The 26,858-nt window shown below is 38.3% G+C and overlaps 1 protein-coding gene across 5 annotated transcripts in view; it reads right to left on the reverse strand.

Moving 5' to 3' along the window:
• The window catches only part of THADA (THADA armadillo repeat containing), a 334,979-nt gene that overhangs the window by 282,311 nt on the left and 25,810 nt on the right, over positions 1-26,858 (reverse strand). For 4 of the 5 annotated variants that reach the window (XM_070798568.1, XM_070798569.1, XM_070798570.1 and 1 more), the window contains 6 exons: positions 26,420-26,543; positions 15,416-15,567; positions 11,839-12,052; positions 5,297-5,432; positions 4,903-5,039; positions 408-566 (listed from right to left, as the gene is read on the reverse strand). In XM_070798568.1, coding sequence (XP_070654669.1) covers positions 408-566; positions 4,903-5,039; positions 5,297-5,432; positions 11,839-12,052; positions 15,416-15,567; positions 26,420-26,543 — 922 coding nt within the window. The remainder of the gene's footprint in view (positions 1-407; positions 567-4,902; positions 5,040-5,296; positions 5,433-11,838; positions 12,053-15,415; positions 15,568-26,419; positions 26,544-26,858) is intronic. The other variant, XM_070798571.1, reaches the window with a different exon arrangement.

Genomic DNA, 26,858 nt, shown 5'->3' on the forward strand with positions numbered 1-26,858 from the left:
CAATTATGTAAAGCTCACATTTTAATAAGTCACAAATTTGTTTCCTTTAAAAGGCTGCCTGACTGTAAGGACGCTCACAGCATCAGACCATACTGCTGGGAGAAGCGGACTGCTGCCCAAACCCAAGTTCACTGTGCATCACTGTTCTACATCACCTGGCTGTCAAGAGAGGTTTCAGGACTCAAAGGCTTTTTGTTGAAGCACCTTATATGCTGGACTGGGGCACACCAATTTCTGGTAAAAGTTTTATAAACTCATTCCCCAAAATAAATCATTATAAGCTCAAAAAAGACCTTATTTTCTCCACAGTCCTGCATACATCTGCAGCCCCTGATTTACTACAGGAAAAGAGCATTTTGCACATTTTGTCCCTTAAATATTGACTCCAGTACTGATTTTACATATACCTTTGATTTCTGCAGAAGTATCAATATTCGGTACACTGGCACTCAAGTCCTCTAAATCAAAGCTACCACATTCTTTCAATATTTTGGCTCGACTGAAATAATCGTTAGTATCTCGTGGCTGAATCTCATTCAGAATCCTGTGCAAGCGGCTTGCTGACTCTAAGGGAGAAAGACAAGATTACATAAAACCCCAGTTTCATATCAGATGCAGGTATCCCTTGAGGGTCATTTGCCCTCAAAAATTTTGTAGCTTTTAATTCTTGATGATTAGCACTATAAGAAGGGACTCTCAGGGTGGATAATGTAAAAATTATTTATATAAAGTCTTCATGATACTTGAATGTACTTTGAAAATATGGCGAATATTTTAAGTACGGTGAAGACTGGACCAAAAAACACAACAGAAACTGTCCACAGACAAAAGCTGCCATCTGACGTGGCTTTTCTTAGTATTGTCTAAGAATCTTAAACACAGCACTCAAACAGATGAAGGAAGAGCAATATACTTCAATGAATTTTCTTTAAACAGGTAAGAAACCCCATCACCTACAAAAACAATCTTTTCTAGCCCAGGAATATTATAAAAACTCCATAGCTGACTTTGAGATGCATATGCAATATACTGCTTTCTAAGTAAGACTTACAGTCCTACTATTATATTTAACTTCATTTTTATTTTGTAAGCACTCACTGGACTAGGGAATGTAAACTCCATGAATGCAAGACTTTGTTCACTGTTGAGTTGCTAATGCCTAGAACAGAAACTGCCTCATAGAGGTTCAGTAACATGGGCTGAAGGAATTTATGGATGACTAGGTAATAAAGTGCTAGCCAGGCTGATTTTTTTAAGGAAAATAACAACAGGTAACAGGAAACCAATTAACAAATCAAAAGAATGAGTATTTACTGTATACCTATTACACACACTCATATTTTAAGTTTTATAGGAAATACAAAGACCCAAACTGCTCTTGTAGTGATTCAGCCAACATCTTATGTTCACTCGTGGCTTCCATGAAATTTTGCCCAAAACAAATTTTGATGGCCATGAAAAAAAAACAGCACTGGCCTCAAAACAAACCACAGAAAGACTAAGAAAAAACAGAGGGATAACCAGAATAAAATTTTAAGAGCCCTACTCATTCATTTTTGTGGCATTCAGGGGAGACTTTTACCAAAAAATTCAGAATGCACAGTAGATAACATGGGGAAGATACAAGAAAAATGGAGACAATCAGAGGAAAAAAGAAAATGCAAAATTAAGGAAAAGTCAGTGAACTATAGACAGTTTTTAAGTTGAAGATATTTAAAAACTTTAATACAAACAGAATTTTGGCATACTCTGAAGGCCCTACCCATAATTGGTGACAAACATTCCAAATTTCTCATCCAAAATATATTGGTACTTGCCTGATCCAAATATTAGCTATCAGACTGGATGGTCTTTATTCCTATGCACTGCTTAAGTAGGAAAACTAAACCAAAAAGTTTTAGTATTTAGTCTATCAGCCAAAATAAATCTATATCTTATTAGTATCATAAACTGGGACTTCACTGGTTTATCAGCTGGTAAAGAACGCGCCTGACAATGCAAGAGATGCAAGAGACGTGGGATCAATCCCTGGGAGGGGAAGATACCCTGTCAAAGGAAATGGCAACCCACTCCAGTATTCTTGCCTGGGAAATCCCATGGACAGAGGCGCCTGGCAGGCTATAGTCCATGGGGTCGCAAAGAGTCGGACATGACCGAGCACACACACATACATCATAAACCATCACCAACCTGCCAGCTCATTTTCAGTAAAGAACAAAACATAACATTTTCTATGCAAGCACACAATTCTAGGTTCATTATCAGTGCAAAGTATTATATAATTCAGTGTGTGTTTATGATACACTCAGTGTATTTTTAATATAAGCCTCTCATCTGTGTTCCAAAATGCACTCACCAACTTTATTTCAACATGAAATACAAATCTACTTCATGATTTTCTAAGTGTTCAAAAAAACACTTTGTTAGTATATATCCTTAACACTTCTGGCCTGTTGTAGTATGGGTCCAGTAATCCCCTCCCTTATCCAGGTTTCAGTTATCCTTGGTCAACATGATCTGAAAATATTATATGGAAAATATCAAAAATAAAGAAATCACAAGTTTGAAATTGCATGCCGTCCTGAATAGAATGATGAAATCTCACGCTGGCCCTTTCCATTCTACCTAGGATCCTCAACCATCAACATCATCTGCAAGCTGACATCCAACCATCAATATTTTCAGGGCTTGATGATCCAGGAACACTGATACAGGTAATCCTCTTCTAAAGTATCACCAGGTGGTCAATCGTGATAGAAGGAAAGTTATGACCAACCTAGATAGCATATTCAAAAGCAGAGACATTACTTTGCCAACAAAGGTTCATCTAGTCAAGGCTATGGTTTTTCCTGTGGTCATGTATGGATGTGAGAGTTGGACTGTGAAGAAGGCTGAGCACCAAAGAATTGATGCTTTTGAACTGTGGTGTTGGAGAAGACTCTTGAGAGTCCCTTGGACTGCAAGGAGATCCAACCAGTCCATTCTAAAGGACATCAGCCCTGGGTGTTCATTGAAGGACTGATGCTAAAGCTGAAACTCCAATACTTTGGCCACCTCATGAGAAGAGTTGACTCATTGGAAAAGACTCTGATGCTGGGAGGGATTGGGGGCAGGAGGAGAAGAAGACGACAGAGGATGAGATGGCATCACTGACTCGATGGACATGAGTCTGAGTGAACTCCAGGAGTTGGTGATAGACAGGGAGGCCTGGCGTGCTGCGATTCATGGGGTCGCAAAGAGTCGGACACGACTGAGTGACTGAACTGAACAAAGAGTGAGTCACAATGCGTATGCCATCCATCTCACTTCACCTCATCACACAGGCATTCTATCATCTCACATTATCATAAGAAGAAGGGGTGAGCTCAGTACAGTAAGATATTTTGAGAGAAAGAGAGATCACGTCCACCTAACTTTTACTACAGTATGCTGCTATAATTGTTTTATATTATTATTGGTTTGGGGTTTCCCTGGTGGCTCAGGTGGTAAAGAATCTGCCTGTAAAGCAGGAGACCTGGGTTCGATCCCTGAGTCGGGAAGATCCCCAAGGGAAAGGAATGACAACTCATTCCAGTATTCTTTCTGGGAAATGCCACGGTCAGCAGAGCCTAGCGGCCTACAGTTCATGGGGTTGCAAAGAGTTGGACACGACTGAGTGACTTAATGCTTACTATTACTGGTTATCACTGTTAACCTCTTACTGTGCCTAATTTGTAAGTTAAATTTTATAAGTGTGTATGTTTAGGAAAAAACATGTTATCATAAGTATGGGTACTATCTGCATTGTCAGGCATCCACTGGGGGTCTTCGAACATCTACCCCTAAGATAAGAGGGGACTGTTGCATACATATGCCACTAGGACATTGCAGGCGTTGAATTTAGTTCCTATACTTGCAGCAATTGTTTATTCATTATGACAACTATTCATTGGATATCTACTTCTACCAGGCACTGTGCCGAGTGCAAGGGAGGAAATCATAGCCAAAACTCCCGGTTAAATTGCAACAACTCCAATGAAGGAGAAATCTATGGGAAGGGGAGAGTGCTAAGAGACAAGACTGGCAGGGCAGTAGGAACGAAATTATTATAGAATCTAGCCACTAACATGTTTTAAATAAAAAGGAAGGGGGATGGGCAGAGCACAAGGGTTAAGTAAAGATAATGAGTAACATGATAAATGATATGACTAGAAAAGATTACTTTGGAAGTAGTAAAAAGGAAATGGAAGGAGATGAGAGCAGATGTGGGGAAACAAGAGAGGATAAAAGCCTGCAGTAAGGTAAGAAGATGCAGATAAAAGAAGAAGAGATGTAACAGATATTTAAGGGGCACCACTGAAAGAACGTGGAGATAGGCTAGATAGGAGTAAAGGGGAGATGTCGGGCAGCCCTAGCTCCTGACTTGCACAAACAGGTCTCTGGTAGAACAGTTTGCAAAGATAAAAGAGGGGAGGGAAAGAAAGATGAAATTTCATGAGTTCAATTCTGGACATTCTGAGCGTCTCTTCCAATTTTTTTTTTTTTTTTCATTTAAATGGCCTTTGTGTCCAGTGGTCTTTGCCTATCCCAGATTCCCAATAAGCTGCCTTCTCTACTGAACCCCATCAACTGCTCTCTAATTTATACGGCCCGCTTCCCCAGTCCCAACCAGAATACAAACCTGGTAGGCTATATTCTGAAATGACAATATTATAAAATCCAATTTACCCCGGAGAAGGAAGCATCTTGCTGACCACCTATTTATTTACCTAGGTTATTTTTTTATAGTTAAAAAATATTACCCAATAGGCGGAAATACCACCAGTCATAATAATAATGTCTTTGTCCCCCATTTAACCTATCTCTCTGAAGAAATGAGTAAGGGAAAAAACACAGTAATTCTAGCTTTTTCCGTTTACTGACCTGCATCAGTGTCATTGGGGATGAGGCCTTCTGGGGAGGAGCTCTGAATGACTGGAGACACCACGGCCGAGAGCCTATAGGAGGTCACAAGGAGCTTCTCCACCACGGGTCTCCACTCACTCACCAACTGCAGGCTGCTGCAACAAGGATGTGAGAGGAATTTATACGAAAAGCCAAAACCACATTTTCAAGATGGAAACAGACAAAAGGGATCAAAGGAATTTGGGTTTCAAAATCATGCCATCCATGAAATATGTAAGACACAAAGTATATGTATACATGTTTTCATTTTTAATTATCTTTAAGGCAATATGTTCCTTTCCCAAGACACATTCCAACAGGAGTTTAAAGCTCAGAAGTGAGTATTCAGGAGACGACAGGGGGATATACTTACTTCAGAGGCAGCTTTCGCAAAGCTCCTGTTATACAGTGGACCCGCCCATACATTGGAAATGACGCTGCTGCCTGAAGCAGAGAATTTTCAGCCCGAGATACTTCTTCCTCAAGATTTTCCAACAAGCATTTGATAACTAAAAAATGCAAAACAAAACAAAACCCACCAAAATAACACCAGTTTAAAAACACATTTACAAATCTGTGCACAGCAGAACAGTTCCCACAAAGACATCCAACTCAACTGAATTTTATACTAGAGGTTTCTGAATGAAAAAAGAGATTATCCAAGCTTATCCAGCCTGTTCTCCATTTCCAGTTAAGGCAGAACCGTGTCTCTGCCCTGACTTCCTGGATCCATTTACAGCATTCATTCTGGATCATTCCTCCTAGGCATCCTATATCTGGGTTAGCAAATCCCAGGCCCATATGCCATGCGCTACTGGATGCTTGGGGCTGGTGCACTGGGACGATCCAGAGGGAGGGTATGGGGAGGGAGGAGGGAGGATGGTTCAGGATGGGGAACACAGGTATACCTGTGGCGGATTCATTTCGATATTTGGCAAAACTAATACAATATTGTAAAGTTTAAAAATAAAATAAAATTTAAAAAATAAAATAAAATAATGGCTTTATTGAGCTATGACTCACACACCATACAATTTATACATTCAAAGTGTACAAGTCAATGGTTTTTAGGATATTCACAGCTATGTGCAAAACCCACCACCGCAGTGAGTTTTGGAACATTTTAATCTGCCCCCCTCAGAAAAGCTTTACCCACTGCCAGACACTCCCTTCCCTGTGCCTCTCACCTCCCTCAGCCTAGGCCATCACTTGCCTGTTTTCTGCCTATTCTGGACACAACCATATAAATCTAATCATACAATATGTGGCTTCTTTCAAAGTTCATCCATGTTATAGCATGTATATTTCATTACTTTAAACAGCTGAATAACAGTCCATTGCATGGATAAACCACATTTTATTTATCCGTTTATCGGATGATAGACATGTGAGTTGTTTCCACTTTTTGGCTATTATGAATCATGCTGCTATGAACATTCACACACAATTTTTGTCCGGACACAGTTTTTACTTTTCCTCACTAAATGCCCATAATGGACTGAATGTCTGTGTCTCCCTGCCCTTGCCCCAAACTCATGTTGAAACCCTCACCCTCATTGCAATGGTATTCAGAGGTAGCATCTTTAGGAAGTAATCAGGTTTAGCTAAAGTCATGACAGTGGGACCCCCATGATGGGATTAGTGTCCTTATAACAGGAGGAGGAGAGACCAGAGCTTGCTCTCTCCTGCATGAGAGAGCAGACTGAGAAGACTGCTTTCTACAAATCAGGAAGAGGGTTCTCACCAGGAACCAAATCACTTGACCCTGTAATCTTGATCTTCCCAGCTGCCAGAACTGTGAGAAATAAATGCCTGTTGTTTAAGTTATCCGCTCATGGTATCTTGTTAAAGCAGCCTGAGCTGACTAAGACAATGTCCAAGAGAGGAACTGTGGAGTCATATGGAAATTCTATGTTTACCCTTTCGAGAAACTAGACATCTTTTTCCAAAGGGGCCAGACCAGTTTACATTCCCATCAACAGTCTGTAGGAGAGATCCATTTTTTCTGAATCCTCATCAACACTAGTTATCACCTATTTTTTTTTTTAATTATAGCCATCTTACTGAGTGTGCAGTACTTCCTCATTGTGATTTTGATTTGCATGTTCCTAACAGCTAAAGGGAGAAGGCAATGGCACCCCACTCCAGTACTCTTGCCTGGAAAATCCCATGGACGGAGGAGCCTGGTGCGCTGCAGTCCATGGGGACGCTAAGAGTCGGACACAACTGAGCGACTTCACTTTCACTTTTTCAGTTTCATGCATTGGAGAAGGAAATGGCAACCCACTCCAGTATTCTTGCCTGGAGTATTCCAGGGATGGGGTAGCCTGGTGGGTTGCCGTCTATGGGGTCGCACAGAGTCAGACATGACTGAAGCGACTTAGCAGCAGCAGCAACAGCTAAAGATGCTAAGCATCTTTTCATCCACTTATTGTTTATATTCATGTTTTTTGGAGGAATATCTATTCAGATTCTTTGTCTTTTTTAATTTGGTTATATCCTTTTATTAGTGAGTTGTAAAAGTTCCTTATATATTCTAGATACAAGGCCCTTAACAAATAAAATTATTTGCAAATATTTTTCCCACTCTACAGGTTGTCTTCTAACTTTCTTGTTGGCATCCTTGACACACAAAAGTTTCAAATTTGTGTGTCAAAGTTTCAAAATCCAATTTATCTACTTTACTCAAGATCACAAAGATTTACACCTAGGTTTTATTCTAAGAGTTTTATTGTTTAACTCTCGTATGTAGCTCTTTAATCCATTTTAAGCTAATTTTTGCATATAGTATGAGGTACTGCGTCAAATTTTGTTCTTTTGCATGTGGACATCCAGTTATCTAGCAGGGTGGATGTCTCCCCTCACCATTCAGGAGAGGGTTATATTTTAAGTTTCAGAATTGTGTATAACCAGTAAATTATTCATATTTAGAAAATTTAAAGAATTCCCAAAAATCATTTGGGGAAAGACAAACAACCCCACATAAAACTGAACAAATGGTATGAAAATGCATTTCATAGCAGGGGTGGAAGTGAATGGCTTATAAACATGTAAAAAGATGCCCAATTACATTAGTAATCAGGAAAATGCGAGATGAAACCACATGAGACACCATTTGATATTCTGCAAATTTTTTAAATCTGATAATAGCAAGTTATAGTGATGCACTACAATTCTCATTTATTGGTGGGTGGGAGTGTAAACTGAAAATCTACTTGACATCACCTAGTAAAGTTGAAGATGCATATATTTTATGACTAGGCTACTTTTCTGTTTATCATAAACTCTTAGACATATGCATTAGAAGTTATATCTAATAACATAACAAGAATAACAAGCATTTCACATTGGCATTACTTATATAGAAAAAAGAAGTTCATCAATAGGAGAATGCTTTAATACATTGTAGTAAATTTGTATAATATATATAGGACTATATAATATTCATAATCATGTATTAATAAAAGAAAATATAATATATAAATAGGTAGTAAAATCTTGGTAAAAGCAAGACAAAAGATTAATATTAAACATAGGGCAATAATTAGAAGGTGGGAGGAGGGAACTAGGATAAGCAAGAGGCTTCAACACTATGAGTGCACTACACTACTTAAGCTAGGTGTTATCACCAAGCTTGTGATATCACAAGCTTGGGATACCTTGTGAAATTTTTATACTATTACTATTTAGATTCTATGTATATATGTATTCTATATATACACTTTTTATGTTTTAAATATTTTATGAAATTTTAAAATGTCTTGGATTTAAAAGCCTCTTCATGAAGCATGAACTCCCCAGTTCACCCCAGTTGTAGACCTCGTCTTATCATCTTATCAGGGTCTCCTCTGGAACCCGGCCCTGAAACAATTAGAGTTGGGCACATGTCACCTTCCATGGCAACGTCATCTCTCTGTGCCAAGCTCTATGGCTACATCTCTACCAGAACTATCTATGGCTCCTAATTCTCTCCCATTATTAGTTCTCTTTTTCGTGGCTTTTTCCACCATTTTAGAACACTGTTCACCTTTCTTTCTAGATCTGACCTTTGTTTTACTTAATAAAATTCCTATCTGTCTTTATTTATAGTACAATTCCAAAATGAAGACTCAATAGGATAAAATAACCTCCAACAAATATTTGTTTAAAATCATTAGGTCTATCCACCAGAAAATTACTAGAAATAATCAATGACTATAGTAAAGTTGCAGGATATAAAATCAACACACAGAAATCCCTTGCATTCCTATACACTAATAATGAGAAAACAGAAAGAGAAATTAAGGAAACAATTCCATTCACCATTGCAATGGAAAGAATAAAATACTTAGGAATATATCTACCTAAAGAAACTAAAGACCTATATATAGAAAACTATAAAACACTGGTGAAAGAAATCAAAGAGGACACTAATAGATGGAGAAATATACCATGTTCATGGATTGGAAGAATCAATATAGTGAAAATGAGTATACTACCCAAAGCAATTCATAGATTCAATGCAACCCTATCAAGCTACCAACGGTATTCTTCACAGAGCTAGAACAAATAATTTCACAATTTGTATGGAAATACAAAAAACCTCCAATAGCCAAAGTGATCTTGAGAAAGAAGAAGGGAACTGGAGGAATCAACCTACCTGACTTCAGGCTCTACTACAAAGCCACAGTTATCAAGACAGTATGGTACTGGCACAAAGACAGAAATATAGATCAATGGAACAAAATAGAAAGCCCAGAGATAAATCCACGCACATATGGACACCTTATCTTTGACAAAGGAGGCAAGAATATACAATGGATTAAAGACAATCTCTTTAACAAGTGGTGCTGGAAAATCTGGTCAACCACTTGTAAAAGAATGAAACTAGACCACTTTCTAACACCATACACAAAAATAAACTCAAAATGGATTAAAGATCTAAATGTAAGACCAGAAACTATAAAACTCCTAGAGGAGAACATAGGCAAAACACTCTCTGACATACATCACAGCAGGATCCTCTATGACCCACCTCCCAGAATATTGGAAATAAAAGCAAAAATAAACAAATGGGACCTAATTAACCTTAAAAGCTTCTGCACATCAAAGGAAACTATTAGCAAGGTGAAAAGACAGCCTTCAGAATGGGAGAAAATAATAGCAAATGAAGCAACTGACAAACAACTAATCTCAAAAATATACAAGCAACTCCTACAGCTCAACTCCAGAAAAATAAATGACCCAATCAAAAAATGGGCCAAAGAACTAAATAGACATTTCTCCAAAGAAGACATACAGATGGCTAACAAACCCATGAAAAGATGCTCAACATCACTCATTATCAGAGAAATGCAAATCAAAACCACTATGAGGTACCATTTCACACCAGTCAGAATGGCTGCCATCCAAAAGTCTACAAATAATAAATGCTGGAGAGGGTGTGGAGAAAAGGGAACCCTCTTACACTGTTGGTGGGAATGCAAACTAGTACAGCCACTATGGAGAACAGTGTGGAGATTCCTTAAAAAACTGGAAATAGAACTGCCTTATGATCCAGCAATCCCACTGCTAGGCATACACACTGAGGAAACCAGAAGGGAAAGAGACACGTGTACCCCAATGTTCATCGCAGCACTGTTTATAATAGCCAGGACATGGAAGCAACCTAGATGTCCATCAGCAGATGAATGGATAAGAAAGCTGTGGTACATATACACAATGGAGTATTACTCAGCCATTAAAAAGACTACATTTGAATCAGTTCTAATGAGGTGGATGAAACTGGAGCCTATTATACAGAGTGAAGTAAGCCAGAAGGAAAAACATCAATACAGTATACTAACGCATATATATGGAATTTAGAAAGATGGTAACAATAACCTGGTGTACAAGACAGCAAAAGAGACACTGATATATAGAACAGTCTTATGGACTCTGTGGGAGAGGGAGAGGGTGGGAAGATTTGGGAGAATGGCATTGAAACATGTAAAATATCATGTAAGAAACGAGTCGCCAGTCCAGGTTCGATGCACAGTACTGGATGCTTGGGGCTAGTGCACTGGGATGACCCAGAGGGATGGTATGGGGAGGGAGGACGGAGGAGGGTTCAGGATGGGGAACACATGTATACCTGTGGCGGATTCATTTTGATATTTGGCAAAACTAATACAATTATGTAAAGTTTAAAAATAAAATAAAATTTAAAAAGAAAAAAAAAAAAAGAAGTAAAATCATTAGGTCTAAAGATCTAAAACAACTCAGATCCTAGGTTTTGGAACTGGCTATATGGAAAGAGTAAAAGGCAAGAGTGTGTTAGCCAGTTAAAATATAAACCCCAACAGACAGAGGAACTTTGCTCTACATAAAATTAACAAAGATGAACTGGCTATGTGAAGTGAGTCACTTAGTCATGTCTGACTCTTTGCAGCTCCATAGACTATACAGTCCATGGAATTTTCCAGGCCAGAATACTGGAGTGGGTAGCTCTTCCCTTCTCCAGGGGATCTTCCCAACCCAGGGATCAAACCCAGGTCTCCCACATTGCAGGCGGATTCTTTACCAACTGAGCCATAAGGGAAGCCTGATCTGGCTATAGTCATAGTAAAATTTCTGCAGAGAAAAAAGTACATTTTTGGTAAACAAAGCAAAGTCTTATTTATATAAAAGCTCTAGTAATGTACATTTTCATATGTACTTATTTAACATGAATCCTCTGTTTAGAAATAATATAGTTGAATAAACTATTTATGTGCAAAGGAGAAATCCATGATATACTTATATGCTGGTAAACTATTAAGCTGGTAAACTCTTAAGTAAAAGAAAAAACCACAGAGTAAGTGTTTAACCATTAGATATCCTAACCATATGAACAGTGAGAGAGTAAGATACTGGTTTTGATAAGGAAAAGCAAAAGGTCATTTCCTCAATACGAACCTATTAATGTGTTACTTTCTACCACAGCAGCAGACTTATCTCCATCTCCACATGCAACCCGCTGAGTTTTTAAGTAAGCAGACAGTGATGACGGCAAAGCATTCTGCCAGATTAAGAAGTTCAGTAGGTAGGAAGCTGTTACACAGTCATACGGTTTGGTGCTGGTACTAAGCTCCAGAGCTGCTTGGAATAAGCCTTGCAGTTTCACTGAACCCTAGGATAAAGCAGAGACTCAGTCATTGTCGCTGAAACATTTCTTTAATTTGAAGGAAAAACACATATTTAAAGACAGAGCTTGCCACACAACTGTAACTCAATATGAACGCTAATTCCCTGAAGACAGGCTGACGTTTTTATTAATTAAATGATTATTAATCACTTCTAGAGATCTTCCCTGGTAGCTCAGACGGTAAAGCGTCTGCCTACAATGCGGGAGACCTGGGTTCAATCCCTGGGTCGGGAAGATCTCCTGGAGAAGGAAATGGCAACCCACTCCAGTATTCTTGCCTGGAATATCCAATGGATGGAGGAGCCTGGTAGGCTACAGTCCATGGGGTCGCAAAGAGTCGGACACAACTGAGCAACTTCACTTTAATCAGTTCTAGTGATGAAAGTCTTGAAAGTAATTTCAGTTGGGAAATTCAAAAAGAAAAACTTTTTCTTCAGCAAAAGTATACTTTTTCCTGTAGAAATTCTGCTATGACCATAACCAGATCATCGTCATTATTTCTGTATAGCCCAAGTTCTTTTACATGGCAAGAAAGGTTTATTTTACTGGGCATCAACCTCCTGCCCTTCTCCCCAGCTGATTCCTATAGAGCTAGTTCAAAGGAGAAAAACACACATACACATGAAGGCTGAGTGGCAAAGAATTGATATTTTTGAATTGTGGTGCTAGAGAAGACTCTTGAGAATCCCTTGGGCTGCAGGGACATCAAACCAGTCAACCCTAAAGAAAATCAACCTTGAATATTTATTGGAAGGACTGATGCTGAGCCGAAGTGCCAATACTTTGAACACCTGATAGGAAGAGCCAACTCACTGGAAAAAAAACCCTGATGCTGGGAAAGATTGAGGGCAGGAGGAGAAGCAGGGGGTTGGGGGGGGGGGCAGGTGACAGAGGATAAGATGGTTGGATGGCATCACCGACTCAATGGACATGAGTTTAAGCAAACTCTGGGAGATAGGGAAACACAGGAAAGCTTGTCAGGCTGCAGTTCATGGGGGTTGCAAAGAGTCAGATACAACTTAGCAACTGAACAACAATGAAAATACAAACTCATCAGGCTGTTCCTGGCAAAGCTCCACATGTATGTGTGAAAAGCAAAGTGATAAGATCAACCTCAGAAACTCTGCATCAGCTCCCACAGCTGTGTCTCATCTAAATATCCACTCACACAGCCTGTCCTCAAGAAGACAGGACAAAGGGCAGGTCACTGTAATAACGCATGGAAGGGCACGGGGCTGAGGACAGAGACATGGATCCTAGTCCCAGCTCCACGGGTAACAAGTTGTTTGTTTCACCACTCAGGGTTTTGTTGCTCAATAATATTCAATCTAATAAAATTATCTCATAACTGTTTAATATAAGGGAAAAAATCATAAATGTAATTTTGAATTTGATCATAGATATATCAATATTTAATAATGTCTTCAAACATCAGGTAATAGATTCAAATATAGCTTACTTTTACTTAAATTCTTTGCTGTTTCATGCTTAATTTTTTATGACCTAAAAAACTGAAAGACACTGGTCAGAAGCTCAAATCTAAATAAACATTAGAAAGAAATCAATCAGGCATCTAAATCATTTTTTGTAACTGACAATAAGTCCCTAAACTGCCTAACTAGCCAATTAGTAAGAAACAAAATAAATAGCCTTTGGAATTTAAAACAGCACCTTTGTTCTTTCATTTCAGGACAGTCAAAACACAGCAAAAAGACCTTGGATATGTAGCTCCAAAAGAAAGAAGTGCAAGAGACTAGGTGAGTAGTAAAGTCATATATTTGAAAGATATGCATGCCATCAAAATACGAATATACAGGTAGGTCCTTAGAGAGATTAGGCCAGCATTCAAACAATGTTTTCAAGTTAACTATATTAAAACGTTAATTGTATACTACATAGGTTCTACTCAAAGACTTTGAAAGTATAATGCATAATTAATATTTTAAAGTCTCAAATGCCTATTCTTAGGACCAGTTTACTAATATACAAGCCAGACCAAATATATAACCACCAGAATCCTAGAGCAAGCCATATGTCCTAAGTTTCCTGAATTCTATAGTTTGTGTCTCTATACCATGCACATGTTTATCAAAATAGTTACACAGTTCATGTGAGAACCAGGTATTTCACATAAGTACAATAATATATACCTTTCCCCACTCCAGATACTCTGAAAATAGTTAAGACTGAGGCACAGTTATATATATGATACAAAGCTACAGTGTGATGAAAGGTAAGAGGCAAGGGTTGGTAGAAGGAGAGAAAGAGAAAGAGAAAGCATCTTCTTTAAAAACTCATAAAGTACAAAAATGAGCAGCCTAAGCATTGAAGAAGCTTCTGTTCATCAAGGCCCCTGAAAGACTGCCAGGACAAGCAGACACTACAGAGCAACTCTCAATTTGAAGCCAAATCAGAAGAGATGTCTGAGGTTTTGCAATGTCCTCCAAAAGCAGTGGAAACCCCCTGGGCTCTCTGACACGAGCTCCTACAGAATCCCACTGCATCTACAAGAGTCTAATAGCTGGAGCCCAGATGATGGCTCAGCTGCTACCCCTGAAGGCTCCCGTGGCCTCTATAGAGCTCCCACAGGAGCCACAGTAAAGCTCTAGAGCCAGGCACCCCACCGCTACTGGCGACTTCACTGCCCAAGATTAGGTCTCAAAGGTAGAGTCAAATACCTGGGCTATGGGGTCCCCCTGAAGACCCATTCCCAAGCTGTGCCTTCATTCCTGAGCCCATCTTTGATTTTCACCCCGAGGTAGGACAAGCAAGGCATGAGGAAAAGCGTGGGGGTTGGGGTAGAACGCCCAGGGAGAGAACTGTTGTTAACCTCAAGTACTCTGAGTTTCAGTCTCAGTTTAGCTATTGCTTATTGGAACATCAGAAACATGTTCTCTACCTCACTTACAGGCACGTCCCAGTCCACGAAGCAGAGAGATTATCTCAAAAAAAAATCAAGTTACTGTAAGTGATGTGTTTTGATCGAATATTAACAGGTCCAGGGGAACTGGGGAGACCACAGTTTACTGAAATCTATCGATAATCTTGTAAACAATAAAACCTACTGCTTCCTACACTTCCCTTGTTATCAAAACAAGTTTTTAAAAAAGCAAAGCTCACTGATTTGGATTTTCTTTCTCTTACAACATTTCCTCCAGCCCCACTACCCATCCATACCTTTGCCATCCCACCACCTACATCTGGAGAGGTAGTAATAACTGAAACAGAAGATGCAAGAAGGCAGAAGCAAAGAACCTGGACAATCCACAGACTGCTTTATCTGCTGCTAAGACAGAAATTTTTCATGCATACATCACATTTACACTTACAGAAGAAAAGTCCAAATACCTGAAATTGTACAAATGTTTTTGGTAACTTCATCAGAAGATCAAATGCTAAAATTTTCACTTCTTCAAAAGTGCCAGTTAAACATTCCATTAGTGTTTGGAAACGACCAACATCAATATCATGACTCAGCTGATACACTGTTTGGACTCTACCTAAAAATTAAAAAAAAAAAATTTTTTTAAGTGAACAGTAAGAAAAGGAAATCAACATTTTAAAGTTATTTAGCCAAATTAACAGAAAATTAGTATAAAAAGAACTCACTTATACTTCACTCACAATAGCATAAGAAATATTTCTAGTAATTTACAAAAATGATAAAATAATAAGTATTACAATTCTACAAACAGAGAAGACATATTTTTTAAATAACCATTTTTAAAAATTGAAGAATAGTTCATTTACAATGTTCTGCTAGTTTCAGGTGTGCACCAAAGTGATTGTCACCTACACACTTGTTTTAGATTATTTTCCATTATAGGTTATTAAAAGATACGTGCTACACAGAAGGTCCTTGTTGGTGATCTATTTGATATATAATAGTGTGTATATGTTAATCCCAAACTAGTAATTTACCTCCCCCCTCCCCACCCCATGAGCCCCTTTGGTAACCATAAGTTTGTTTTCTATGTCTATGAGTCTGTTTTGTAAATAAATTCATTTGTATCATTTTTGAAGAATTCCACATGTAAGTCATATCATACACTTGTCTTTCTCTGCCTGACTTCACTTAATATGATAACGCCTAGGTCCATCCATGCTGGTGCAAATGACATTCTTTCTGATGGCTGAGTAGTATTCCACTCTGTGTGTGTGTGTGAGTGTGTGTATGTATACACATCATTTTTATTCCTTCGTTGATGGGCATTTGGGCTGTTTCCATATCTTACTACTGTAAACAGTGCTGCTGTGAACATGCATGTATCTTTTTGAATTAAAGTTTTCATCTTTTCAGATATATGCCCAGCAATGGGAATTGCAGGATCATATGGTAATTCTGTTTTTAGTTTTTTAAGGAACTTCTTACTGTTCTCTGGGCTTCCCTGGTGGTTCAGCAGTAAAGAATCTGCGTGCAAAAAGTGAAAGTTGCTCAGTCGTGTTTGACTCTTTGCAACTCCATTCAGTAAACATGCCTAGAATTCTCTAGGCCAGGGTACTGGAGTGGGTAGCCTTTCCCTTCTCCAGGGGATCTTCCCAACCCAGGGACTGAACCCAGGTCTCCCATATTGAAGGCAGATTCTTTACCAACTGAGCCACAAAGGAAGCCCAAGAATACTGGAGCGGGTAGCCTATCCCTTCTCCAGGAGAGCTTCCCAACCGAGGAATTGAACCGGGGTCTCCTGCATTGCAGGTGGATTCTTTACCAAATGAGCTATGAGGGAAGCCATGCAATGCAGGTGACCCGGGTTTAATCCCTGGATCGGGAAATCCTCCAGAGGAGGGCATGGCAACCCACTCCAGTATTCTTGCCTGGAGAATGGCATGGACAGAGGAGCCTGGCGGACTACAGTCCATGGAATCACAAAGAGTTGGACAAGACTGAAGCAACTAAGCAGCAGCAACAGCATACTGTTCTCCATGGTGGCTGCACCAATTCACATTCCCACCAACAATATAGGAGGATTCCTTTTTTCCATACTCTCTCCAGCATTCATTATTTGTAGACTTTCTCAATGATGGACATTCTGACTGGTGAAAGGTGATACTTCATTGTAGGTTTTGTTGTTTTTTGGCTGCACCACATGCCATGAGCCTGTGGAATCTTAATTCCCCAACCAGGGATCAAACCCAGGCCTGCTGCAATGGAAGCACAGAGTCCTAACCACTGGACAGCCAGGGAATTCCCACTCATTGTAGTTCTGATTCGTGTTTCTCTAGTAATTAGCGATACTGAGCAACTTTTCATGTCAGATGGCCATCTGTATTTCTCCTTTGAAGAAACGTCTATCTAAGTCTTCTGTCCATTTTATTTAATTGAGGTTTTTTTTATATTAAGAGTATGAGCAAAAGATAAAAAATAAAGTATGAGCTGTTCGTGTATCTTTAAAATTAATCCTTTGTCTATAGCATTATTTGCAGATCTTTTCTCCCAGTCTAAAGGCTATCTTTTCATTTTGTTTATGATTTCCTTTGCCTTGCAAAAGTTTTCAAGTTTAATTAGGTCCCATTTGTTTATTTGTTTTTATTTCCATTACTCAGGAGATGGAGCCATAAAATACTGCTGCAATTTATGTCAAAGAGTGTTCTGCCTCTGTTTGCCTCTAAGAGTTTTATAATATCCAGTCTTACATTTAGGTCTTTAATCAATTTTGAGTTGATTTTTGTATATGGCGTTAGACAACGTTCTAGTTTTATATGTTTACATGTAGCTGTCCCAATTTTCCCTGCACCACGTATTAAAGAGAATGTCTTTTCTCCAACATATACCCTTGCTTCCTCTGTTGTAAATTAACTGACTGTAAGTGCATGGTTTACTTCTTTTTATTCTGCTCCATTGATCTATATGTCTGTTTTTTTGACAGTACCACATTGTTTTAACGACTAGCTTTGTAGTAGTCTGATGTCAGGGAGTGTTATTCTTCATCAAGATTGCTTTGGCTATTGGGGGGTCTTACATGTTTTCATTCAAATTTGAAAATTTTTGTTCCAGTACTGTGAAAAATGCCATTGGTAATTTGATAGGGATTCCATTAAATCTGTAGGGTAGTATGGTCATTCCAACAATATTGATTCTTCCAATCCAAGAACATGGTGTATCTTTCCATTAGTTTGTAACATCTTCAGTTTCTTTCATCGTGTCTTACACAGTTTTCAGAGTACAGGTCTTTGGCTTACTTAGATAGGTTTATTCCCAGGTATTTCACTCCTTTTGATGCAATGATATACGGGACTGTTTCTGTAATTTCTCTTTCTGATATTTCATTATTAGTGTATAGAAATGCAACACATTTCTCTACATTAATTTTGTACCCAGCAGGTTTACCAAATTCATTAATGACTTCTAGTAGTTTTCAGGTAGCATCTTTAGGATTTTCTATGTGTAACATCATGTCATCTGCAAATAGTGACAGTCTTAGTTCTTTTCCTATTTCGATTCTTTTTACTTCTTTTTCTTTTTCTGACTGCCATGGCTAGGATTTCCAAAACTATGTTAAATAAAAGTGGTGAGAGTGGACATCCTTCTCTTGTTTCTGATCTCAGAGGGAATGCTTTATGCATTTCACCACTGAGTATGATGTTAGCTGTGCACTTGTCATATGTGGCCTGTATTATGTTGAGACATGCTCCCTCTCTGCCTACTTTCTGAAGTGTTTTTATTCAAAGTTTTATCATAAAAACAAAAGGGGGAGAAAAGACCTACAAAAACAAATCCAAAACAATTAATAAAATGACAAAACGAACAGACATACTGATAATTACCTTCATCTAAATGCTTCAACCAAAAGACATAAACTGGCAGAATGGATACAAAAACAGAACCCATATATATGCTGCCTACAAGAGACTCGTACAGATCCAGAGACACATAAAGACTGAAAATGAGGGGACAGAAAAAGGTATTCCATGCAAATGGAAACCAAAAGAAAGACTGAGCAGCAATACTAGGACCAGACAAATAGACTTTAAAATATAGACTGTTAAAAGAGACAAAGAATGACACTATATAATGATCAAAGGGTCAATTCAAGAAGGAGATTTAACAATTGTAAATATATGCTGCTGCTGCTGCTAAGTCACTTCAGTCATGTCCAACTCTGTGCGATCCCACAGACGGCAGCCCACCAGGCTCCACCATCCCTGGGATTCTCCAGGCAAGAACACTGGAGTGGGTTGCCATTTCCTTCTCCAATGCATGAAAGTGAAAAGTGAAAGTGAAGTCGTTCAGTCGTGTCCGACTCTTAGCGACCCCATGGACTGCAGCCTATCAGGCTCCTCCATCCATGGGATTTTTCAGGCAAGAGTACTGGAGTGGGGTGCCATTGCCTTCTCCGTACAAATATATATGCACCCAATATAGGAGCACCTTGTTATATAAGGCAAATGTTAACACAGAAGGAGAAACTGACAGTAACAACAATGGAAGACTTTAACATCCCACTTACATCAACAGCAGACCATCCAGACAGAAAATCAGTAAGGAAACACAGGCTTTAAATGATACATTAGACCAGATGTTCTAAACTGTTATTTAAAGAGCATTCTATCTAAAAGAAGCAGAATACACATTTTAGAAGCAGAATACACATTTTTTTCAAGTGTACAGGGAACATTCTCCAGGATAAATCATATGCTGGACTGTAAAGCAAGCCTCAGTAAATTTAAGAAAACTGAAATTGTATCAAGCATCTTTTCTGACCATAATATTATGAGGCTAGAAATCAACTATTAGAAAAAACCTGCGAAATTCAAACACATGGAGGCTAAACAATATGATTCTAAACGACCAATGGCTCACTCAGGAAATCAAAGAGGAAATCAAAAAAGTACCCAGGGACAAACAAAAGGAAATAAATATTTTTTAAAATTTGTTTAAACCTATTTTATTCTCTTTCAAAAAGTTATATATTATATAAAAGATAACTAAGTTATTTTTCAACTAACCAAGTACAAATAATTTAAGAATCCATCTTTTTAAAAAATCCTTCAAGCCTTCTTATCCTAGAATCCAAAGTCCTACCATGCTTTAGGTGAACAGACACAGAATAATCAATATAATGACATATCTTAATAGCATTCCTGGGCATCAACAATAAAGAAAGAATCTTTTTGCCATTCAGGTAAAAAGTTCAATTCATCTACAAAGTGAGAAAAAAATCAGGCTGGCTTCATTCTTTGCCACAGGCGTGTGTAGTGACAGAAGATAGTGGAGCAATGCTAACCAAATCCTCAGGGAAAAGAGGAGTAATGAAAATCTACATATCAAAATCCTATTCCAGTATCAAGTATCAGTTCAGTTCAGTTCAGCCGCTCAGTTGTGTCCGACTCTTTGTGACCCCATGAATTGGAGCACTCCAGGCCTCCCTGTCCATCACCAACTCCTGGAGTTCACGCAAACTCATGTGCATCAAGTTGGTGATGCCATCCAGCCATCTCATCCTCTGTCGTCCCCTTCTCTGTCGTCCCCTTCTCCTCCTGCCCCCAGTCCCTCCCAGCATCAGGATCTTTTCCAACGAGTCAACTCTTCACATGAGGTGGCCAAAGTATTGGAGTTTCAGCTTCAACATCAGTCCTTCCGATGAACACCCAGGACTGATCTCCTTTAGGATGGACTGGTTGGATCTCTCTGCAGTCCAAGGGACTCTCAAGAGTCTTCTTCAACACCACAGTTCAAAAGCATCAATTCTTCAGCGCTCAGCTTTCTTCACAGTCCAACTCTCACATCCATACATGACCACTGGAAAAAGCCTTGACTAGATGGACCTTTGTTGGCAAAGTAATGTCTCTGCTTTTCAATATGCTCTCTAGGTTGGTCATAACTTTTCACCAAGGAGTAAGCGTCTTTTAATTTCCTGGCTGCAGTCACCATCTGCAGTGATTTTGGAGCCCAAAAAAATAAAGTCTGACACTGTTTTCACTGTTTCCCCATCTATTTCCCATGAAGTGATGGGACCAGATGCCATGGTCTTTGTTTTCTGAATGTTGAGCTTTAAGCCAACTTTTTCACTCTCCTCTTTCACTTTCATCAAGAGGCTTTTTAGTTCCTCTTCACTTTCTGCCATAAGGGTGGTTTCATCTGCATATCTGAGGTTATTGATATTTCTCCTGGCAATCTTGATTCCAGCAGCAATCTAAATATTTTTGAAGGTACAAGAAATCAAGAACTAATTTCCCTAAAAACTCTTCTCAAAGAAAAGATGAATTCTGGCTGGTTAACCAGGAAATAAGAAGAAAAACTACCACTAAAGAATGATCATGGTCACCAAATCCATTTAATTTTAAGATTAAGATTAAACCTGTGGGAAGATTTCATAGTAGGATGTGAAGAGCATGTAACAAATTGAAGTGAAGTGAAATGAAAGTCGCTTGGTTGTGTCTCCTGGCCAGAATACTGGAATAGGTAGCCTTTCCCTTCTCCACGGGATCTTCCCAACCCAGGGATTGAACTCAGGTCTCGTGCATTGCAGGCGGATTCTTTACCAGCTGAACCACAAGGGAAGCCCAGGGGTTAATTTAACAAATTAATCCCTCAAAATAATTGAAAATATTTCTAGGCTTAATAAGAAGAATGCTCAATGTTGCTCAATAGAAATCAGCATGTGAGTTTATTTAATCTTAACTCACAACTTAGTCCAACCCTGTGAAATTCATAGGTCAAGCAAGGGAAGTTGTTGTCACTTCAATCACACCTCTGCTCAAATCTGCCTCTTCTTTCCCAATTTAGACATCTCATTTCTTTTTTTTTTTTTTTTTTTTTGCCTAATTCCTCTGGCTAAAACTTCTGGTAAAATGTTGAATGCTGAATGTTCAGCAGCAGTGAAAAGGGGCATCTGTGTCTTCTTCCTGAACTTAGGGGAGGAGCTTTTGGTCTTTCACCGTTGAAAACAGTGTTAGCTATGGGGTTTTCTTAACGTTCTTCATCACGCCAAGGAAGTTCTCTTCTATTCCTAGTTTGCTGAGTGTTTATCTAAAAGGGTGTGCAATTTTGTCAATACGTTTTCTGCACTGAGATTATCGTGAGTTTTTTATTTTTCTTTGTTCTAATGTGGTATATTACATTTATTGTCTTACATTGAGAAACACCTTTGCATTTCAGGGATAAACTCCACTTACATAGTCATAGTATATAATATTTTTAATATGCTGTTAGATTTGGTTTTCCAGCATTTTCTTTAGACTTTTTGTATGTATATTCGTAAAAGATGCTGTAGTTTTCTTGTGGTATCACTGGTACCAGAGGATACTGGCTTCATAGAATGAGTTAGGAAACTATTTCCCTCCTCTCCAATTTTTTTAATGTTTGAGAAGGAACGGCATTAATTCTTCTTTAAATGTTTAGTAGAATACACCAATGAAGCCAGTCCTCCACTTTTAAGAAGCTTTTGACTCCATCTCTATTTTTTACAGGTCTGTGCAAGTTGTCTACTTTTTGAGTTACCAATTTGTATGTTTCTAGAAACTTGTCTACTTCATATAGGTTATCTAATTTATTAGAAACACAATATAACTGTTTGCAACATTGTCTTATAATCTTCTTTATTTCTATCAGGTCATAGAAATGTCTCTACTTTTATTTCTGATTTTAGTGGTTTACATCATTTTTTACTCTTAGTAAAATTAAAACTTTGTCAATTTTGTTGATCTTTATCAAAAAGACCAACTTTTGGTTTCATTGATTCTGTATTGTTTTTCTATTCTCTATTTCATTTATCTCTGTTCTAATCTCTATTACCTCCATCCTTCTGTAGATGTGAGTTAAGTATGCTCTTCTTTTTCTAATACGATGAGGTATAAAGTTAATTGATTTGAGATCTTTTTTTCTTTCCTAATGTAGGTATTTATAGGTTATAAATCTCCTGATTACCACTGCTTTTGCTTCATCCTATTAGTTTTGGTAAGTTATATTTTTTCTTCCTCTCAGAGTATTTCTAATTGCCCTCATGATTTCTTCTTTGATTCATTGATTGTTTAACAGCTCTGCTCAAACTGGAAGCCTTCTCTGATACCACTGTATGAAATGACTATTACTCCCAACCTCCAGATACCCTCTATTTCCCTGCCCTTCTCTTCTTGAAACATTTTTTTTCCTACTACTTATCTCCATCTGAAATTCTATGTATTATTCATTGAATTACCGTCTGTCTACCTTCACTAAAGTCAAAGGTCAAAAATGGGAAGAACTCTGCTTTGTACACTGCATATCCTCGGCACTAAATAAATACGTGTTGAACAAACCCTTTTAATCTAATTGTGGAATCCAATTTTTCACCATGAATACAGTGACATTTTATTTCAAATGAGAAGGGTGCATGTGACTTATTCTTCTTGAACCAGGACACACTTGAGGAAAGGCAAAAACAATTTTAACTAATCTCAAATCATAATCTTTCTATAAAATGATACAAAAACCTACATTAATATTTTTGAGATAAAGATGAAGAATGAATTTACATTTTCCATCCTGTGTTTTTCAGTCATGCTTCTTTTCTTTCTTTTTTGAAAATATGTATTTATTTGGTTATATTGGATCTTTGTTGCAGTATGCAGGCTTAGTTGCCCTTGGGCATATGGGATCTTAGTTCCCCAACTGGGGATCAAACCCTTGTCCTTTACATGCGAAGGTGAACTCTTAACCCCTGGACCAGCAGGGAAGCCCCCCATCATGTTTCTTTAGCCTCCTTTACAGTTAGTGGGTACAGTATGGTTTGCTCTACTGGCATTACCTCTTAGCTGTTTGACACCATTACTGTGCTATCAGTCACTGTCTAACTATATGTGACTCATTTATTATGAAGATGACACAGGTTTTTCACTTTCAAAGTACATTTGAACATGTTCAACTATTCTCTCAATTGAAAAATTAGCAGTATAATTCAGCCTTAGATATTTCCCATATATCTAGGTATAACTATACATACAGTAGATGTACAGAAAACTTTTTGGTGAATGGATAATCAATCATTCTCAGGTAAAACTTCATTTCTAAATTCAGTTGTAGCACCACTGAAATTCCATAAACTAATGGGTACTCCTGACTTTATTTACTGTGGATGTCATAACAAATCACCATGACCTTGGTGGCTTAAAGCCACAGAAATCTATTTTCTCACAGTTCTGGGAGCCAGAAGTCTAAAATCAAGGTGTCTACAGGGCCATGATCACTCTCAAGAATCTAAGGGAGAATTTATTCCTTGTCTCTTCCAGTTTCTGGCAGCTGCCCACATTCCCCAGCTTACAGCCCCAGCACTCCCGTCTCTACCTCCACCATCACAATGACTCCTTTTCTTTTTGTCACATTCCCCTCTGCCTCTCTCTTACAATACCACTTGCAATGGCATTAAAGCCCATCCAGATAATCCAAGATTATATCAATTTAAGATCTTTAATCATATCTACAAAAACCCCTTTTCTAAGTAAGGTTCACATTCTCATGAATTCTACGGATTTGGTGTGGGTCTCTTTTGGAGGTCATTTTTCGGTCTACTACACTTAGCTTAATCAAGAGATCAAATTTATTACCATGAATAATGGGACAAACCAACATCATGCATCTCCTGTTATCATGCCTTGAGAAACACACTACATCACCTATGCATTTTCCTGCCAAAAATGCACAACCTGAATCAGGTCATAAGAAAACAATAAAACAGCCCAAACTGAAATACATTCTTCCAAAATGTTAATGTCATGAAATAAGAACATTTCCAAACTGAAAGAGCACAACAATGAATTGCATTGTGTGATTTTGGATTAGTTCCTGGATTGTGGGGGAAAAAAATTTTCTATAAAAAGCCACTTATTAGGACTACCGGTACAATCTGAATAAGAACTATATATTAGATAACAGCATCATATCAACATTAATTCTGGAATTTGATGCTTGTGTTATAGTTAGAAAATTTAAAGAACAGTGAGGTAAAGCAAATTTGACAAAATAGCAAATTATGAATCTAAGTAGAGAGTACATCGGAGAAGGCAATGGCACCCCACTCCAGTACTCTTGCCTGGAAAATCCCATGGACAGAAGAGCTTGGAAGGCTGCAGCAGTCCATGGGGTCGCTGAGGGTCAGACATGACTGAGCGACTTCACTTTCACTTTTCACTTTCATGCATCGGAGAAGGAAATGGCAACCCACTCCGGTGTTGTTGCCTGAAGAATCCCAGGGACGGCAGAGCCTGGTGGGCTGCCATCTATGGGGTCGCACAGAGTTGGACAGGACTGAAGTGACTTACCAGCAGCAGCAGAGAGTACATGGCTGAACTATTCTTGAAACTTTGCTGTTAATTCCAACTTTTTTAAAACAAAAATTTAAAAGAAATGGGTTTTTTTCAAATGAAGCAAGCTATATTAACAGCAAATAACTGTCTCCCTGCCAAATAATACTTTGCCTAAAAATTTAAACAGAAAAAAAAAATCCATCTATAGTGTCTGGTCCTTTGGCCATTCCCTCCAAAAGAGCAGGACATTTTCCTGTTTGTCTACAGTCAAGGAAGACTGAGCACAAACAAGAAATCATCATTAAAACACATATACATCCATTTATGGGGATAATAAGAATCATTTCTTATCAAAATGAAAATGAAACAACTCGAAGAGGGAAGTTAAATATTCATCTTCTTGAGTACTTCACAGTAGGAGAAACAAAAGGTACAATTAAATCAGAATGCGTGGAAATGACATCCTTATATTGAGTTTTCGAAACCAGATTGAGATTAATGAAACAGATAGCATATAAGGGGAACCACATTTTAACCACAGAGACTCACTGAGGAATGTTATACATAAAAGAAACTATTATTATTTTAATTGCTTAAACTTAAGAGAACAGATTGGGCACTATCCTAAAACAGCAACACATAAATTAGTGGGATGACGTTAGCAACTCTTCTCATAATAAGCATGATCCATGAAAACTGCAGTTTCAGGTCTGCAAATAACAATCACTAAAAAGTTTCTCTCCCATATGCCCTTTACTGGCAAACTGAATTATCTCCAAATAAGAATTATATAATGAGACTTGTTTAGTTGCTAAGTCGTGTCTGATCCTTTTGCGACCCTGTGGACTATAACCCACCAGGCTCCTCTGTCCATGGGATTTCCCAGGCAAGAATATTGGAGCAGGTTCCTTCTCCAGGGGTTCTTTTCAACCCAGGGATCAAATCTGCATCTCCTGCATTGGCTGGCAGATTCTTTACCACTGAGCCACCAGGGAAGCCACTTAACAAGACTAACACCTCCCATAAGAATCTAAACAAAAGACAATAAACCTGAAGCTTCAAGTAAAGCAAAATGTTGACACAGTATACTTTGCAAGAAAACACTTTCCCCAAACACGACTGAACACTTACCTTCTGGCACAGGAAAAACTTCAGCTATTGAGCCTAAAATGGTTAAAGCTGAAAATCTAGTTGGGTAGGAAGAGCCAGGAAACAATGCTTCAAAAAGACTATTGCAAATGGATGACATGAAGTTCTAAAAAAAAAAAAAAAAAATTTACAGTAAACATAATTGTACTAACTCACAACAGGTGGGGAAACAGTGGCTGACTTTATTTTTGGGGGGCTCCAAAATCACTGCAGATGTGAGTGCAGCCATGAAATTAAAAGATGTTTACTCCTTGGAAGGAAAGTTATGACCAACCTAGACAGCATATTAAAAAGCAGAGGCATTACTTTGCCAACAAAGGTCCGTCTAGTCAAGGCTATGGTTTTTCCTGTGGTCATGTATGGATGTTAGAGTTGGACTATAAAGAAAGCTGAGCACTGAAGAACTGATGATTTTGAACAG

This window comes from Bos indicus, chromosome 11, assembly GCF_029378745.1.
Source record: "Bos indicus isolate NIAB-ARS_2022 breed Sahiwal x Tharparkar chromosome 11, NIAB-ARS_B.indTharparkar_mat_pri_1.0, whole genome shotgun sequence".
Classification (NCBI taxonomy): domain Eukaryota; kingdom Metazoa; phylum Chordata; class Mammalia; order Artiodactyla; family Bovidae; genus Bos; species Bos indicus.